Consider the following 18,071-nt stretch of genomic DNA (forward strand, 5'->3'; position numbering starts at 1 on the left):
GCTTTTTTCTCTTTTCCCATGAAGAGTCCCTCCGTTATGTTTCAATCTGGGGAAAGGTTTGTAAAAAAAGGAAAAAGAAAAAAATAAAAGGAATAGTAGAAATGAAAAAAAAAAGCGACAGAGAGAAATATGCGTGACTCCGGAAACGTTTGCGTGCGATCGGTAAGCTGAAACACTAAAGTGATTAGAGGAGTCGACCAATTGTTTTCGTAGGGTTCATCGAAATCCCCCAACGACGCATGACGAATATTGAAACTGTCTATGGAGTGGCAATGGTCTATATGTTAGAGTGAGCGAGAGATATAGAGAAATAGAAAAAAAAATGTTCACGTTCGGCGACCAGCCGGAAATCCGGGCGGATAAGAGTGCTTTTAAAAATTCACTTGGCCTGGACACGCGAACGCGACCGCTACTGGTTGGAGGGAGGCTCCAACCGGGATGTTCCCGGTCAGCTAGTCGAGAGAGAAAATGCTTTTTACGTTTCTATTCTCGCCACACTCTCTCTCTTTTTTTCTCGCTTTCTCTCTTTCACAGTCCATGCTCCATCCTTTTATCACCTCGAGGGTATCGATATCACGCGAAAAACAATTAATTCAATGAGTGTCGTCCATTATATTACAGACAATCAGAGCGGATATTAAAAATGAAAAAAGTAGGCGGGATCGATCCATTTTCGAAGCACCTCGGATACTTTATTATGTCGCTTGAATGAACTACTCTTCGAAAGCGTCTTTCTTATGATCCAGAGTTCGAAAAGAATTAGTCTACTGCGTTTAACGATTGCACAGAGAATGAGTGCCTATTTGAAAATATATGGCAAATGAGTATAAATGCATAACGTGTGCGTACTAATACAGAGTAAAGAAGTTTGTGACAGTGAATTATGGCTCGTGATTTCCTGATGGGTTACGTAAAAATTATTAAGGGTCACGAAATTTTTATGAATTTTACGCGTAACAATAATAATGGTTTCACAGTAATACATTCTTGTTTACTTTTATTATAAAAATAAAATGATATTAATACTATTCTCATATTTATTAATCTAATTAAAAAAAAAATATTTATTTAAAAGATCGAGTTTTTATTTAAATAAAAGGGAAGTTGAAAGAGTAATAAATTTCTGTATCACCGGTTTGTTAAATATCTACAAATCTTTTGAAAACTCAAAGCTGAATATTATTATTAATAAATATATAATCGTTCGATGAGATTTATTTTTTTCATAGACATCGTTTATCAATTAATTTTTCTTTCTTGAAAAATACGTATTGGATCTCTTTTCTTTTTATCTCATAACAACATCACTCGTTGCATAAACGAATACGTACCGCATATTTAAAATATAATGAAGCAATAAATAAAACATTCGACTTTCAGCAGTGATACTGGTATCTTTCACGAAATTTGCATCAATACTTTAACTCGCGTATGCAATCGAGTATTAATACGCTGCCGGTGATTGTTACTAAGTGCGAATAATTTTCATTTCGTGCTAATGGGAAAAATTAATGCTTGAAGGGGTTGCCATAGATTATACGCTTTGGGAGATAACTCGAGCAAACGACGAATGACAAATTTTTATGCCGTACAAACGGAATATCTCTTCTATTTCATTGTAATGACATCTTTATTAAAGGATCAATGATGAAACAACAATTTGTGTCTGTATATGTCTGCGTTCGAGCATGAATAAATTTTCACGCATTTCCTATAATTGTAGTTACGTTTTTTAAGATTTCGTTAAAACATTTTTTCTCTTCTCGTTTTTATTTTACAATTCGATGACAAAAGTATCCTTAAATAAATCAAATTTCGTTCGAAGAAATATTTTTTCTTTCTTCTTGACGCTCAGATTAAATTATTAAATTACTTCGTAGTTTGTAATCAGTTTTCTGCAATCAGTCCTATTTAAATGCACTTCGTAATTCTATTTCTTTCTCTGTCACTCTTACACATCGTTTATTCACACGCTTTCTGCGTATAAAATATATATTCAACCACGACGAATAGAAACTTCTAAACTTCATTGAACCGTTAAGACGTGATTCATGGCTGGTGAATGAAGATTTAGAAAATTAGTAAACATTTTTGTGATTTTGCCTATAGTAATAATAATTGATTCAAACCAATCGAATAATATTTTTTTGGATAAAATTGCTTAGGGATCGGTTTTTCTTAATCATTGATTCATTGCACAATATTTTTCACACGAACTAGCATCGATTTTCGAAGGTGCCTTTGCGAAACGAATTAAAGCCGAACGGCCGAGCAAGTAATAATAAAAGTTCTCGATTTAATGAGCCTCTCTCTCTTTCTCTCTCTCTCTCTCTCTCTCTCTCTCTCTCTTTCTCTCTCTTTTAATATTTCCAACTTTAAATTGAATTATCTAAAATTTAACATACCTATCGTAATATAAAGGACTCCAAAGAATTGAGAATTCTTTCACCATGTAGTAACGTTCCCCATGGGATCAATGCTCTTTTCTTTTCACCGATCCAAGCTTATCCCTTATCCCTATAAACTGCATAAAGGGGTAACGAATAACGGCGTCGTTTCAATTTACTTGCAAGTAGCGTCGCGAAACCCTCGAATAACGATGCATAAGTGGCACCGTGCTTTCCAAGTAGGTCACCGTCCAAAGATAAAGGAGACTGCATACATACTCGCTAATTGAGGTTGAACTTTCGCCTCGGTGAGAGCGTAACTTTCGCACTCGTTTCTTGCTTCCTCTCTCTCTCTCTCTCTCTCTCTCTCTCTCTCTCTCTTTCTCTCTCGTTTTTCTTTTTTTCATTTTTTATGACTCATACACGAAGTGAACGAGGATCTATTTACTCTTTGCGATCGACTTTCGTTCACGCGCTGACTCAATTAATTGACGACGATTTACATTTTTGAGTTCAAGAAGGGTAAACTTTATCGATTAATATTATCAAGAATTATCTTTTAATTATCAAGATAGAAGAAATGGTACTCTTCCGTTAGACTATTTAATGTTTTTCCTTCCGGTCTTAACTATCTAAAATTATTAATTCGTTCGTATATATTATAATATCATTAATAAAATATATTATGAATGTATATCGTATAATATTAATATTATTAATAATATTAACTAGTATCGTTTTAAATACTCTCATTGCTAATATTTATATTTAAATGCTCGTCGTTTTTTTCGTATTTTTTCTATAGGAAAATATTTTGATAAATATGTCTATCGTATACTGTCACCTATCATTGTAACTTTCTATGCTTTTATTTCTTTTGTATTTTGTTTCTTTTGTTTTATTCAGCATATCAGTTGCAGTTACTTCGTAACAGAAGGAACGTCGTGTTAAACCGATAAGGTTTTAGTTTTGTTAATTTGAACTTTGTAACTTTGAACTTTCTTTATATCGAGTAACATACAATTATATCTGTTTTGTTTTCATCAAAATCAAAAAACGCAACCAAGTCTGGTATTGATTGCATAAAAATCCAGTACTTTTTAATTGGAGTTTGTAATACGATTTTATCTGGAAAAAATAATTAATCTCATTTGCTTTCATTCGGCGATATGAAATTAATTAAATAAATAGTTATGTTATTCTCAAGGCAATTTTAATTTAAAAATTTTCATAACACGTATAAAGAATCGATGCAAATATTTTCATTGGAAATATTTGATAATATCGAACATCTCCATGAGTGTACTTTTCCTGTGAAATAAAAGATAACTGAAAAAAAGCAAAATAATTCAATGTTCCGTATAAATATACAACAAGTAGCACAGACAAGTAGATAAAAGTGGTGCATAGTTGAGTTTTCCTCTACATTTTGCGGAATTTCGTTTTTCATATTTTATGTTATTTACCAGTCTTATTATAAATACAACGAACGAAGAATATTAATGCATGCCAGTAACTTTTATATCTATAAAAGATGTTACGAGCTAATGAAATATATTTAGAAACAAGATAATGATGATAATTTTCTCGTGGTTTATGAAGTATGAAGACGTTCATAGTAAAAAAGATTCTCAACAAAATTGTTTGTTAATTTATAATAATTATACTGAATAAACATTTAATATCCATCTAAGTTTGAAAACTACTTATCTTTCAATAACAGATTTGTTGAAATTGAAAAGAGATCGAAATACAACAACAGCGTTTTCGAATTAAAATAAAAAGAAATATTTTTATAATCGATGGTAACTACCGATGCAAAATAAAATACAATTTGGTAACAACTTTTCCTTGTTAGAAAGAATTTCAAAAGAAAAAAAAAGAAGCAGAGAAAAAAATATTCCTCAATGCTTGAAGAAAGAAAGAAGAAAAGAAACATAATCGATATGAATCAGAATAATACAGTTTAATAAGATTACCTTCATTTTTTACATCCATTATTTACGTGTATTCATAGTGACAAAAAATATGACATCCTTCGATGTAGAAGAAAACAAGGATAAGAAACGTAGTAGATAAGTCATACACATATTTGTATCATTCCTGCACATTGATGTACTTACACGATTTACGTTTTTACTTATTCCTACGTCGACCTACATTAATTCTCCGGCTTGTCTTTCGTGACGAAGCACTTTGTGATAGGTCAGTTCCGTTTCAAGGATTACATAAGTTTCAAAGTCGGATATCTTCGAAACGAGAATTCGTAAAGATTCTCGAGGAAGGGGACTCAGATTTGAAGAAAAAAAAGTTTATAATCACTTTTCAAAGAAAAAAAAAAGTACAGGAAGAAAAAAGAGAAAAAAGCAAACGAATCCTTTATTCGAGAATACCTTTCGTAGAGTAACGTGTTTCACGAAATCTGCAGTTCTCTATACTCGGTAGAGAACATGGAATGTCTGTTTGCTCTCTAAAGTTTCACGCAGAGATTAGCTCGTATACTTGATCGCGCGATAGTACAATACATTTGGTACGATCGATATATCGTTGATCGGATCTTTCGAGCGTAGTCGTAAAAGGTTCCGAGCGGCGAACATCGGATTTAATGCAATTTTCCGTTTAATCGGAACTTTTAAAGCCGTTAACGAGAAGTGCTCAGCAGTGCCGAATCTTTAAACCAGCCGCACACGAACGCTCCTTTCGTAGAACACCATATTCTAAATAAAGTATATATTGAGTATTATTTACTCTATCAATATTTTTATTATTATTATTATTATTATTATTATTATTATTATTATTATTATTATTATTACGAATCAAATAAAAATTCATGGAATGTTTTTCACAATGTTTTTCATACTACGAAATGAATGATTTATTTTCATTCTCGACTGCATGTTTCATGTAAGTCGAACGGATATGTGGGAGGGGGGATATGAGGTTGAAAACGAAGAAGGAATGAAACTAACTACGGGTGGTAAACGATGGCACAGCGTGAAAAGCAGTGAGAACGCAGCGGGAACGCAACGGAAACGCAGCAGGAATGTCGGCGCGAACGTATGGCTTCTCTACTTCGTTATCGTAACTTCGACCTTACTCTTTTACAATACAGAGAGAAATGCTTTCAACGAAATTAAGTATAACTTTTAGACTGTGCCAATATTAGAAATATTTGAGATACTTTTGATGACATCTATCTAAATCTAAATTAACTATACATGATTGTGTCTCAAAATCGAATACCTGATTACTTCATTAAATTCAGTAAAATGAAAAAATGTTATATTGTAGAACAAAGTTGCAGAATTCGGAGAGAGCAACGTAATTAAATAAAAATGGAACGGAATAGTTTCGTTATGATAGTATGATAGTATGATGAAAATCAAATTAAATGTCAAAAAAGAGATATCCATTTTTTTGACTGCAAAATGATATTAAACGAAAAAAATCACGTTTTAATAGGAAAAAAATGTAAAAATCCTAACAATTATTATACCTACCTATACGTATAACATTCCACTATTTTCGATACTTAACAATTAATTAATTATTACTCGGAAATAAAAGATCAAATAAAAGATGTCATTTTACGTAAAAATTGTATCGTAAATCTTATACGAGCTGAGATATAATTTAATGCGTTCATTCTAACGAAAGAAAAAAAATGTAAGTTCATCATCACGACAACAACGTAGAGTAGAATTACTCTGGGTTTAACTGCGTAGCAAGTATTTTCACTCATCTGCGAAGCTGTTACGACTAGAGATTTAAAAAAAAAAGGGGAGAGATAGTTATGGTCGTCGAAAAGAGCAGAGTTTGTTGAATAAAGGCTACGGCAAAGAGGAGGGAAGGAAGATGAAAGCGAGTAGGGATGCAAGCCGAGCGAAAATGCTAGCGGAGTCCCCGAGTCGTTAAAAGTTGAAGGGATTACCTCGGTCGAGCCTCCGGGGAGGCTAAGGTCACAGAGCTAATGTTTAAGGGTCAATTCGAGTACCCCGCATACGTATTAAAGTAATTTGCATTGTCACCATTGTTTTCTCCTTTCCTTCGCAATATTTTTTCAAAATATTATCCTTTCTTATTAGAAGAAATGTTATTAAATTGAATAATTATTTAATTCGGACAAAATGCTTTATTACTTGTTATCTTAAAAATTCTTGTTTCAAGTCTTTTTCAAAGACGAATGTAAATAGATTTATTTTATATTTATGAAAGTATTTTATATTTATGATAGTATTATTTTATATTTATGAAATAACAATGATACGAACATTCTGATGAAATAAAGAGAAATAGAGAAGAAATAAAAATCGATAGGACAAAAGGAAAGTGTTCGAAGGGTGTCGTACTTGTATCCGTAAGTCGTTTTAAAGGAACACACTTATCTCGGACTATAGTGCTAAACGTGATATATGGCGTTGTATATCTATTCTCGGTCTCTTTCCTTTCTTGACCTATTCGCAAGCACGAGCGAGCTTTTCCGTAAGAACGTGTTGCGTATGTTGTATAAGCGAGTAACACCTCACGTGGGAGTAATTTAACTTCCCTGCTATTCGCACGCTCGCTCCTTCTTGTCGCGCGTCACCCGTAGAGAATTGAATTCGTTTCGTGCGTACGTTTTTTTTTCTTACTTCTTACTCTCTCTCTCTCTCTCTCTCTCTCTCTCTCTCTCTCTCTCTCTCTCTCTCTCTCTCTCTCTCTCTATTCTTGTCTACAATAAAATTCGATCGCTAAGATACTAATCCCACACCTACATCGTACGAACGATATTTCTACAGCGTCATTTGTCCTTTTACGGAGCTACCTGTTACAATAACTCTTCCTCTTGTTCCTTTCTTCAAATTAATTTTTAATGTAGTTATTTAGATTTTAATTATCTCGATTCCAGCATTTTCCCTGATAGAATCGACATTTATCCGATATTGAAAGAGGAACAGAGATAGAGAGGGGAAAGAGAAAGATCCTCTGAGTATAATCTCTGCGACAATGTCGATCCTTATCCTCTGGTAACGAGTAAAGTATCGGTTAAACTGTCTGTCGATGTACGAGTGGATGCGACGTAAACGTTGTCCCTCTCTTTCTCATACTTTATCTCGTTCGTCTCGTTGTCTCCTCCGCAAAACTTCTACCACAGAAATTCCACTTCCTTAAATGTATGCATGACTCTCGACCGATTCGGCCCTGTTAACATATAAATTGCCGCTTAACGGCGAGACAATCAGTTCCGCGGGAAGCTGGCTGGAGGTGATGACGGGAAGGATGCAAAAGGGACGAAGTGGAACGAACATCAACTAAGAGAGAGAGAGAGATAGAGAGAGAGAGAGAGAGAGAGAGAGAGAAGAGGAGGAAGAATAAGGAAAGGGAGAGAAACAGAAGAGGGTGAGATTCAATTCAATTTCCTAAGAAACTCTTTAGTGTTTGAGATACAGCCGCCGAAAGGATGCGCGCGAAGTTAGATGTGCGGTGAAGACGGGAGCAAGAGAGAGAGAGGAAAAAAGAGAGAAAAACGGAGAGAAAGATAAGGATAGGGAATTTAAGGAAAGAAGGAAGAGGATGGACCAGAATGACGAGGGGATAACCGAAAGACGAGACAGATAGACAAAGAAAGAAAGAGAGAGAGAGAGAAAGGGTGAAGGGGGATAAAAAAAGTGTAATAGGGAGAGACTCGCGAGAGAAAGGTGGAACGATGAGAAGAAGACGGCGAACAGAGTGTAACGGAGACAGACTTACGAGAAAGAGAGAAAGAGAGAGAGAGAGAGAGAACAAGAGAAACCAAGCAATGCTAGCGGGGATGATATCGAGGCGAAGGGAGGGGAAGGGGTGGATGAATGAGCGTAAGCCGGACAGAGACAATGGGGTAGAGAAGGTAGAAACGAGAAAGAGAAAGAGAAAGAGAGAGAGAGAGAAAGAGAAAGAGAGAGAGAGATTGGGGGGATGACTAACTGACTGGGAGGCTGGCAGGGCAAAGGGGAGTAAGGATTCTGTGCGCGGGCGCAAAACTGGCGCAAACTCTTCGTGCAGCATCCCTCGTCAGTTGCAAGTCAGGAACTATCGCGTTCGCGCTGCGCCCTCCTCTCGTTCTTGTCCGTAATCGCATCGTGCTAATCGTGATCGTTTTTCTTACTTTAAGTGTTTATTCGTGTTAATGTCACCTCATCGATCTTACCGGTCGAAATTGCTGGTTGCAACAAAGTGGTGATCTAACGAGATCATACGTTCTTATAGATCTATCGAACATCGAGAAGTGATCGTTAAGAAATCGGTGAGACGAGTTAAAAAAAAAAAAAGAAAAGAAAAGAAAAAAAAAATCGATCGAAGCATCATCGATCGTCGAGTCATCTCGATGACAGTCGGTGGCGCGAAAGGCGCCGATTGACGCGACACGGTGAACGGTGACTCGGTGAACGTTGAAGATAAAGAAAAGAAGTGGAAGAGAAGACTCGGAAGATCGATCGAGAGTAAACATAGAAGATTTACTTCTCGGCAGGATGGATAAAGACTCGACTAGAAGGAAATGCGGGAAAGTGCGACGTACTCTGTTTCATCTGCTGCTGATAGTGGGGGGTAAGTTTTTCGAAATGTGATATCGAGCCTAATTTCGAAATCTCGAGAATAGATTCTCATCGGATGCGGTGTATCGATCGATCGTATATCGTTGTATTGGTATCGATCGTTGTGTTATGTTCGGGATGAAAAGTTTGCCGCTACAATTTTGAACGTATTCGGGATACGCTAAAACGTCTATGGATTTCGTTGATACGTCGGACGATATCGGGGAATGGATTTTTAGTAAAGAAAAATAAGAAAAGGAAAAGGAACGAGGACGACGAAAAGAGATACGAGAGCTTGGTGTTCGGGACGGATCGTGGCGAGAAAAGAAATCCTTCTTAGTTCGATCCTTCTTACGATTTTATCCGGAATTAAACTCCGGTGGTAGCGGTGAACGTTTGGTCTCCTTAGCTCTTCCCGATGTTACTACCATCATGTCTCCTAACTTTCTCACGTATTTTATTCGCAGCTGTCAGGGATTATCCTAATACGTTAGAATCAACGTAAGCCGAGAAAATATTCGATTAATTCGTTTCGCAATTCGATGGTTACTATACATCTATGTTACGAAACGTTCTTTTATAACCCAAAGTATTCTACAAGATGGTTACCAAGAATGAGAAGAGAAGTTCTTCGATTTTCTAGAATATTTTCTCTCCTCTTTACCTTCTTAACGGTTGAATGCGGACGTCTTCAAACACATTTTGTTCCTATTAATAAAGATAGCAGCGAATTATGGTACATTCGAAATCCCTGACGAGCTATTCTCTCACTCTCGATCTCTCGTAGACGTCTTAACGGAATTCCACTTCCATTCCATATCTCATGCGATACGCCTTATTGAGTCCCGTCTCTCGGATTCGGCCTGTATCCAATAGCCTCTCTATCCTTGGAATTTTCCGAAGCAGATCTTCGCTTTTTCCTATCCGTGGCTCTTCCGCAAGACTGAGCGCCACAACTTCCAAAAACGAGTGGATAGGATTCGAGGATTTCTCGAGGCGAGCTACGTGAAAATCGTCGTGAATGTGCGAAGGAATGTATAAGTATATACATACGTGGATATCTATGTATATACGGACCGTTCTTCTTTCTCCTTCCTATTTCCCCCTTTCATATTTCTATCTTTCAGGCACTTTTCGAAATCTGCGTAACGCGCTCCTTCGAACCTCAACGGAGTTTTCTTTTCCTTACGACAAGGAGACATTGATTTCTGTCTCTATTTCTATCTTCACTCATTCCACTTTTCCTTTCCTACTCAGAAAGGCCAATCACGAGTTGACCTTAATCGAATACACTCCCATCCCTCGTTACTTTGTTGATTTTAACCGGTAATTGTATTTCCCACTCCTTGTCTCGTTTCGGCGCCGCGTCTATATTATTTCATTTCTCCTGACCGTGTTCGTTTTTCTCTTTCTCACTTTCTTGCTCTTTCTCTCTCTCTCTCTCTCTCTCTCTCTCTTTCTCTTCCTCCCTCCCTTCCTCTTTCACTCTCTCTCTCTTTCTGTCGTTTTCGTTGAGAATAACAGTGAGCAACCTCCAACTAAACTTGGCGCGCACGCCGCTTCGCAATTACATCTAATTGCTTTATCAAATTAACCGAGCCACGGTTCTCTTCCGCCTTACAATAACACCAGCGATAACTTCTTCGAGTGCAAGAATAAGGGAAAGAGAATCGCTGAACCATTCGTATTCGATCTAAGACTTTCAAGGAATATCTCTGACTTCGGAAAAGGAACCTCTTTTGGATTTTTCCTGAAACTCTTCCTTCGATTCGAGACAGGATAAAAGAAGAGTAAATACTAGCAATGTCTTCTCTTCTTTCTCAATGTACGAGAGAATAAAGAAGATCGAAAGTTGGGTCGAGTACGGTTCGTCGGACATCAGACAGACGGCCTTCGTCCGGCGATCCTTTGAATTAAAATCCTGCTAGACGATCCTTCTACGAAGATCTATTTTTGTCCCAATGGACGTCCAGGAAGAGAGAGAGAAGAGTACCAGCACACTCGGAATCAAACTCGGAAAGGGAGACGAACTCGGATGATTTCCTCGAGGCAGCCGACGGAGAGTATTCAGGACACTTTCTCTATCTCTATCTTTTTCCTTTTCTCTCTTCTTGCCGAGACAGCCACGAGAAGTCCTCCTGTTCTTCATGATCGTAGACACAGCAAGGATACTCAGTATATACATATCTACGTTAATGAAGGGGGTACTTCGGATGGCAACTTTACAGACCTCATCGACTACTCCAGGCATCGCGATTGTTCCGCAAGCCTTATAGATACCTTCTCATCTTCTCTTCTCTTTGTTTCCAGACTCCTTTCGACTTTCGCCGTTCTCTCTCTCTCTCTCTCTCTCTCTCTCTCTCTCTCTCTGCTGTTTCTCTCCAGTCTCAAGAGAAAAGGAACAACGTTTCCTCCTTTTTATCATCGTCTTCCATCTCATTGTCTCTTTCTTTCTCCCTTGACTTGTCCTACGTTTCCTTCATTTTATAGAGAAGAACCAAGGGTTATATTCTGTTTTATCCTTGATTATCACTGTACTTCTCTCTGTTTCTATATATATATATTTCTCTCTTCTTTACGAATGTACGAAGCCTCGCCAAGTTTCAAAAAAAGTCGAATAACGAAACCATCCGAAATCCACGTCCTGGCTTGCGACGATTCTTTCATCTTCCAACTCGTTCTGTATCCTTCGACGTACGTGCCTCGAATCGATTCACCTTTTTTCTTCTCGGTCCTTCCTTTTTTCCATCCTTCTTCTTTTAACGTCGTCGTCGTCGTCGTCGTCGTCGTCGTCGTCGTCGTCGTCGTCATCGTCGTCGTCGTTGTCGTCTATCGACCTCTTGCTTCTCATCGAGCTAAAGTTCCATCACAGCGAGGATTTGTCGACACTTTCTTTTGGTACGTGCGAGCCGAGCAAAGTATAATTCAAAGAGTCGAGCTAACAATAAGATCACGCGAGATGATGTTGTATATGGGAAGTAAATCGTGTAACGTGACCAACTGGAAATAGCTTTCTGTTGAAAATTACTTTTTATATTTCTTTTCCTATTATGAATGTAACATTCATAATTCCAAGTATAATAAATTTTTTTTTAGAACTTTTCTTTATTTATCTTTTTAAATTTTATTAGATTTTTAAATAACTAAAGATAATCGCAGTAATATTGTATGGAGTTACACCACGTACACTACATGTTCCTTTCTTTTCTCTATTTTCTCTATTTTAGTGGGCAGATTTCATTCTTCTTTAGTATTCAAGTGGAGAGTTTCTTTCGTATTCTCCTTCTTTCTCTTTCTCTGTTTTCTACAAAACTCTTACCACGAGTTAGTATATCTATGTATCCTTCTCCTTCTTGTTATATTCTTTTACCTCCCTTCCTAACACTCAACCGGAGGAAAAGTCTTCTGAATCTCGAAACGAAAAGAGAAATGACTTCCCGAAGCACGAAATTAACGTGGATATTCAACATTGTCCACGAATAACAACATTTTCCCTTGAACGATAAGATTTTCAATCATAATACCTATTCATATTCTTCTTTTTTCTCTTTTTTCTCTTTCTCTCTTTTTTTCTTTTTTTTTTTATTTTTCATTTTCTTTTTTTCTTTCCTTCGTTCTTATTTCTTTTATTATAAAAGTCGATCGGTTACGTTATCGACTTTTCAAACTTTTTCCTCCGCCATTCTTGTCGCTGCCAGCTAGATACGCGAAACGCGTCGGATTGATCCGATTAAATCGATCGCTCGAACCAGACGGATGCTTTTTAAATTCTTCCTTTTCTTCCTATCCTTCATATGTTCTTGTTTATCTACAGTATTATTTCAATAACGATTGTCCATCGAACATGATCGCCTCGAATACGTCAGGCTTAAACATTTTCTATCCTTTCGATAGCAGTCCCGATTAGATAAAGCTACAGTATGCGAGAAAGATACATAGATTTATCTATGTTATTTGTTTGAAAAAAAAACAGTAAGAAATAACAAACAATGCAGCATGATATCGATAAGGTACTATAATAGCTTTAAAAAAAATTAATCTGTATACGAGGAGAGGTAAAAAATTTCATGAAATAAAAGTGAAGAGAGGCAAATAAAAATTCACCTTCAATTCTTCTTTTTTTTATATATACTCCCTTAATTACAATACGTTTTTCAGATCGTTCAATCAGCTTATTCATACTCACAAAAACAAATGTTTTATCTCTATCAAAATAGGCCGAAATTGCAAACTCTTTTTATGATTCCTAAATTTCTTCCTTCGAAGCTCTTTTTTCATATTTCTAAACAAATAATAATCGAACAGAGCCAGGTTTGGATTGTACGGAGAGTGATTCAACTTTTTGGAGTCACAGTTGTAAATAACAATCATTGAAACATTGCTCTCGTACACGTGCGCTTTTTCTTGCGGAAGTAAAATCTCCATTGATCTATTTTCCTTTCCTTTTATTCCTGTATACCTTTTTTTTTTATTGTTATATCAGATCACCATAATACTTTCCAATTATTGCAACATCCTTATACTTATAATCAATCAAGTTTTTCAACTTTCTCGACAACGTCAAATGATATGACCTCAACGGATTATCCCGGGTAGTGGTCATTTTCAATCGACTCACTGTCTTGCTTGAAAAGTTTACGCCATTTGTAAACCATGGTTTTCCGAGGGCAAGAGAGTCTCCGTAAACCGCAGACATCTCTCCCAAAATGGTGTTCAGGTGTTCTCTCTTGTTTAACGAGGAACTTGACTACGGCGATGCGAAAACCAATTTTAATCCATACTCTGTATTTTCTCGCAATTGAATCACTTGTTCGGACGATATTTCAGAAACTAATGATCCAGTTATGCTAAAAATTACAACGTATACTTATAATTAGTCACATGATCGAATATTTGTACTAGTATCTTCCCATCTACATACTACACCCTCCATTACTCGAATTTTTCGAGTCTCTCTCGTATATATTGAAACGAAAAATAATAGATAAGCGAATAGATAGTCCTCGATAGAGAATCGAGCTTAATTTTTCATCGAATTATTTCAACTCGATCGAGCATAACAGTCGCGTTGATCCTCGAAGGACGTTTCTATAACGGCGAAGCGTTAGTTTTCACGAGCGCTCGTTTCTCAGTCAGCCTTTGGCACTTCGTTCTCTCTCCCTCTCTCTTTCTCTCTCATCTACTCTTTTCGTCCGACGTCGAGACGCGTCCGTCACGTCAAGCCGTGATTTTTCCATCGCTTACCTCGTTGACTATGTATGCTCGGTAAGATATTACTTCTCCATGCGTGCTGCTACCTTATTTTTCCTCTCTCACTTTTTCCTATCCCTTTACTCCTTCCTTCTTTCAGTTCTTCTTTCTATGGAATAAAAATGGATCTCGTTTCGAAGATACGAAGAATTAAACGTTCATACAATATATACGAATAATCGATTGATTGAATATATACTTAAGTATCTTACATAAGTATACTTTCGTATTTCTCATCGACGAGCTCGCATTTATTTTTTAACATTTACGCAAAGTTATCATATCTGCATTTTCGTCCAACTATCATTCTTATATATATATATATATATATATATATATATATATATATATATATATATATGCATATATACACATATATAAGAGAGACAAAACCGATCGGCGCTTTCGAAAAATTTCCTTCCTATCGAGAGGATATCCGACGGAATACGAAATGAATGTAACGTAAAATGAATGAATATAAATGAATGCAAAAATCCTTCTATTTCCTTCTCATCCTCCTGTTACGTTAACGTCCATATCCCTGCGGACATCGTGGAAAGAGTATCGTTCCGAAAACAAAAGAAAGAAATCGAACGAAAAGAGTATGTGCGCATTCAAATCGTCGTTTGATAATGAGACATTAAATATTTTCTTTTTTTGTCTAATTAACGGTTAGTCATTCAAAAAGCAATAATGAAAAATGGAATAGATGAAGGATGTAAAGAAGAAGAAGGAACAAAGAGAAACGATTGTACAAATCCATTGGCAGTTCGTTTCAATTCAAACCATGGATGAAATGTGAATTCATCTCAGTGAAATAATTGTGAATTGGCTGTTCTTTCGACGAAATTGAAAGAGAGGTAAAGAGAGAAATAAAAGTAGTTCGATACAAGTGGATAATTTTATTTTTAAAAGTAGAGCCATTATAAAGATTTCGAAATAAATGATTTTATATATTCATCTTTATATTTTAATATTTGAAATCTCAAGAATATGTTCCTAAATTATTACATCAAAATTCGAATTATTGATTTAAAGTGACTTGAAATATTTATAGAAAGTCTCAGGTACGATTGCTTTTAGTTGTACGTAGAATTTTATTGATCAATATCAGTATTTATGAAAAGATAAAAAAAAAAAAAACCTATTAAAAGGCAACTGAAACTACAATCGTGTCGTTTAAAATGGTGTAGGAATTTTTTTATTTAAAAAATTATGTTTGACCGGAAATTGATCGCCCGGATAGTAATGTTTTCCAAGCAAAAATTGACAGTGAAGCATATTGTAGCTCACAAAAGCAATATTTTATCATGAAATATTCCGTGTAGATTTGAAAAATATGTATTTTAATAATATATAAAAATTTTGTAACAAACATATTGATCTGATAAGGAAGACTATTGACGAAAATAGCCACTTTCGAGAATGACATAATAGCTTCTTTTCTTAGAACATTACAGAGAAAAAAGGAGAAATCTTCTCGAAAAAAAGAATTACGCATCGATTAAATATACATATTTTATAATTAAAATATACAACAACAAAAATTAAATAAGCATGAAATATTTTTTTTTACATATGTCGGAAGAATATCAAATCATTGAAAAGTAATCGTTATACAGTTCGGTGCACAGTTTCTGTAAAATTGTACACGTCGATAATGTGTTAAGTAATGTGCATTTATGAGGAAACGAACGACATCGAAATTAACGGGAAAGTGGAGAGCTCGTACGTGCAAGAACGAACAGAGCGTTAACGTGCTGTCATCGAGCGTGCACTCTCTATCCTTCCGAGCTTTTATCGAACACGAGGAGAATCGATGAACGAGGATTGAGAGGAAAGGGGCGGGACACCATATGGAAACTAATCGCGCTATTTTGTATGAGTCGTTCGGCGAACTGCATTAAATGCACTCGACGAGATCACGAGGATCATAGAGCAAGTTTCGCGAACGATCGACGTGATTTCTGGATTAATCCGCAATTATCGACTTTGTACACGAATGTATAAACATCCTTCCTTCTCTCTTCGTTACCTCTTCCCATTGCTTCTTATTCGCTAAACAAAATTAATTATTCGGCAGCCTACATTATTGACGACAGAAGCACGATTCGATGTATTAATTTAAGTAACTCTTCATTTAAGTACTTTTCATAAATTTTATCTTTTTATTTAAACGAAAGGAATGTACGTGCGTATCGATCTCTTTTGAGGATATTGATTTGCTATAGTTGATACCAGATTGTTCAAATACTCTTTCATGAATAAGAAAGTTCGAAGAACTGGTGAAGACGAAGATACCGTCGTAGTAGAAAATTCCACGCGAAAGAGAGAGAGAGAGAAAGAATAGAGGGAACAATATAGAAAATGAGAAAGAAAAAAAGAAGGGGTGGGAGAAGAAGGAAAAAAACAAATACGTAAAGTTGGAAGGTGGCTTAACTTCGTTCTGCAATAATTACGCTGTCAGGGGTATAAGAAAAAGAATGATTACGTGTTCGAGAAAGAGAGAGAAGATGAGAAAGATTCAGTATATGGTAACGACAGAGAGGAGAATGAAAGAGAAGATAAAGAAAGCGAGTTTCGCTGGAGGTGTCTCCGGAGTGTTTCTCTTACCACGTTACCAGACCGGAATCAGAGCTCGTTACGATCTCCGTACGGATGAAGTTTTCGTCGTAATGGCAAGATGAGAAAGGTTGGATGAAAGAGAGAGGAAAGAGAGAGAGAGAGAGAGAGAGAGAGAAAGAGAGAGAGAGATGGGAAAGCTGGACCAAATCTACGCCCGTTTTCTTTATTCATAGTTCTCAAATTGTTACATTCACCACCATCGCCGAAAGGTCTCGCGAATTTCGAGACGTCTTTTCTACCTGTTCTCTCTTTTTCATTTTCCTCGTCCTTTTCCTATCTTAAAACGACGAGAGGAGAGAAAATCAAGTCAATTAGTTTGTTAGTCGTCGGATGATTTTCTTCCAATCGAACCGGGATCGTCTATCGTTTTGCCTCGGGTCCTCCCTTCAAAGTGGAATTCCCTTCCATGACCTTTCCGCTCCTTGGAAATGCTTCTCGAACGGAGAATGGCGAAAACGTCGAACTCCGTTTCGTACTCTAAAACGAACGACGTTCCTGTTATCGGAAAGGAAACGAATCGTTCGGTTTACTTATCTTTCTTAGGTGGATGCGGTCCTCCTACTCGCACACTCTTTCCACATATTTCATACTATTAATAACCATTCGTATGAAGTCGCTTACCTAGGTCGACGATAAAAATGTTTTCCTTCGAAAGAGATGTACTTTATGTTACATGAAGTATTACACGATAAGATAGCCCTTAAAAATTTATGACTTTTCTTTTTCTTTTCAATCAATGTAAACCAATATAAATATCTTGTATATAATATCATTCATTAGTTATTATAAAATACTGCTTATTTCCTAATAGATAAGTTTAGATTTGTGATTGTTGAAAATATTTATAAAGTATTTATAAATATAGAAATAATATACATAGAAGGAACATATCTGTTTTGCGGTGCGTAATAGATGAGTTTAATGTAGATACATGTATAAAATATACGTTCATCGTACGGGTTATAGGCCTTTTGGCTTTATCCGTTAGAGATTTTCTCGACTTCGAAAAGCCTCGAAGAAAAATTTCCTCGAAGAGAACTCTACTCGATTACCGATACGCGCCACTTTGAGACTCCTCGTAAAGTGGAACTCCCAGTCGGCACATATATATATATGTGCGCACTCTTTCTCTCTCTTTCTCGGTTATATGTAAGGATATCGATAAAGCTCGCTACTTTCAAGTCCTTTTTATTGCACCGATTTGATCTCCTTCACGATATAACCCGTTCTGCCATATAATTGATCGTTCCCACCA

At 36.2% G+C, this 18,071-nt stretch overlaps 1 protein-coding gene across 2 annotated transcripts in view; it reads left to right on the plus strand.

Annotated features, from left to right (window-relative positions):
- Nucleotides 1-8,403: 8,403 nt before the first annotated feature.
- The window catches only part of LOC122629758, a 99,883-nt gene continuing 90,215 nt past the window's right edge, over nucleotides 8,404-18,071 (plus strand). Inside the window, exon 1 of one of the 2 annotated variants that reach the window (XM_043813517.1) lies at nucleotides 8,404-8,954. In XM_043813517.1, coding sequence (XP_043669452.1) covers nucleotides 8,879-8,954 — 76 coding nt within the window. In that variant the 5' untranslated portion in view covers nucleotides 8,404-8,878. The remainder of the gene's footprint in view (nucleotides 8,955-18,071) is intronic. The other variant, XM_043813518.1, reaches the window with a different exon arrangement.

Source organism: Vespula pensylvanica, chromosome 6 (assembly GCF_014466175.1).
Source record: "Vespula pensylvanica isolate Volc-1 chromosome 6, ASM1446617v1, whole genome shotgun sequence".
In the NCBI taxonomy this organism is placed as follows: domain Eukaryota; kingdom Metazoa; phylum Arthropoda; class Insecta; order Hymenoptera; family Vespidae; genus Vespula; species Vespula pensylvanica.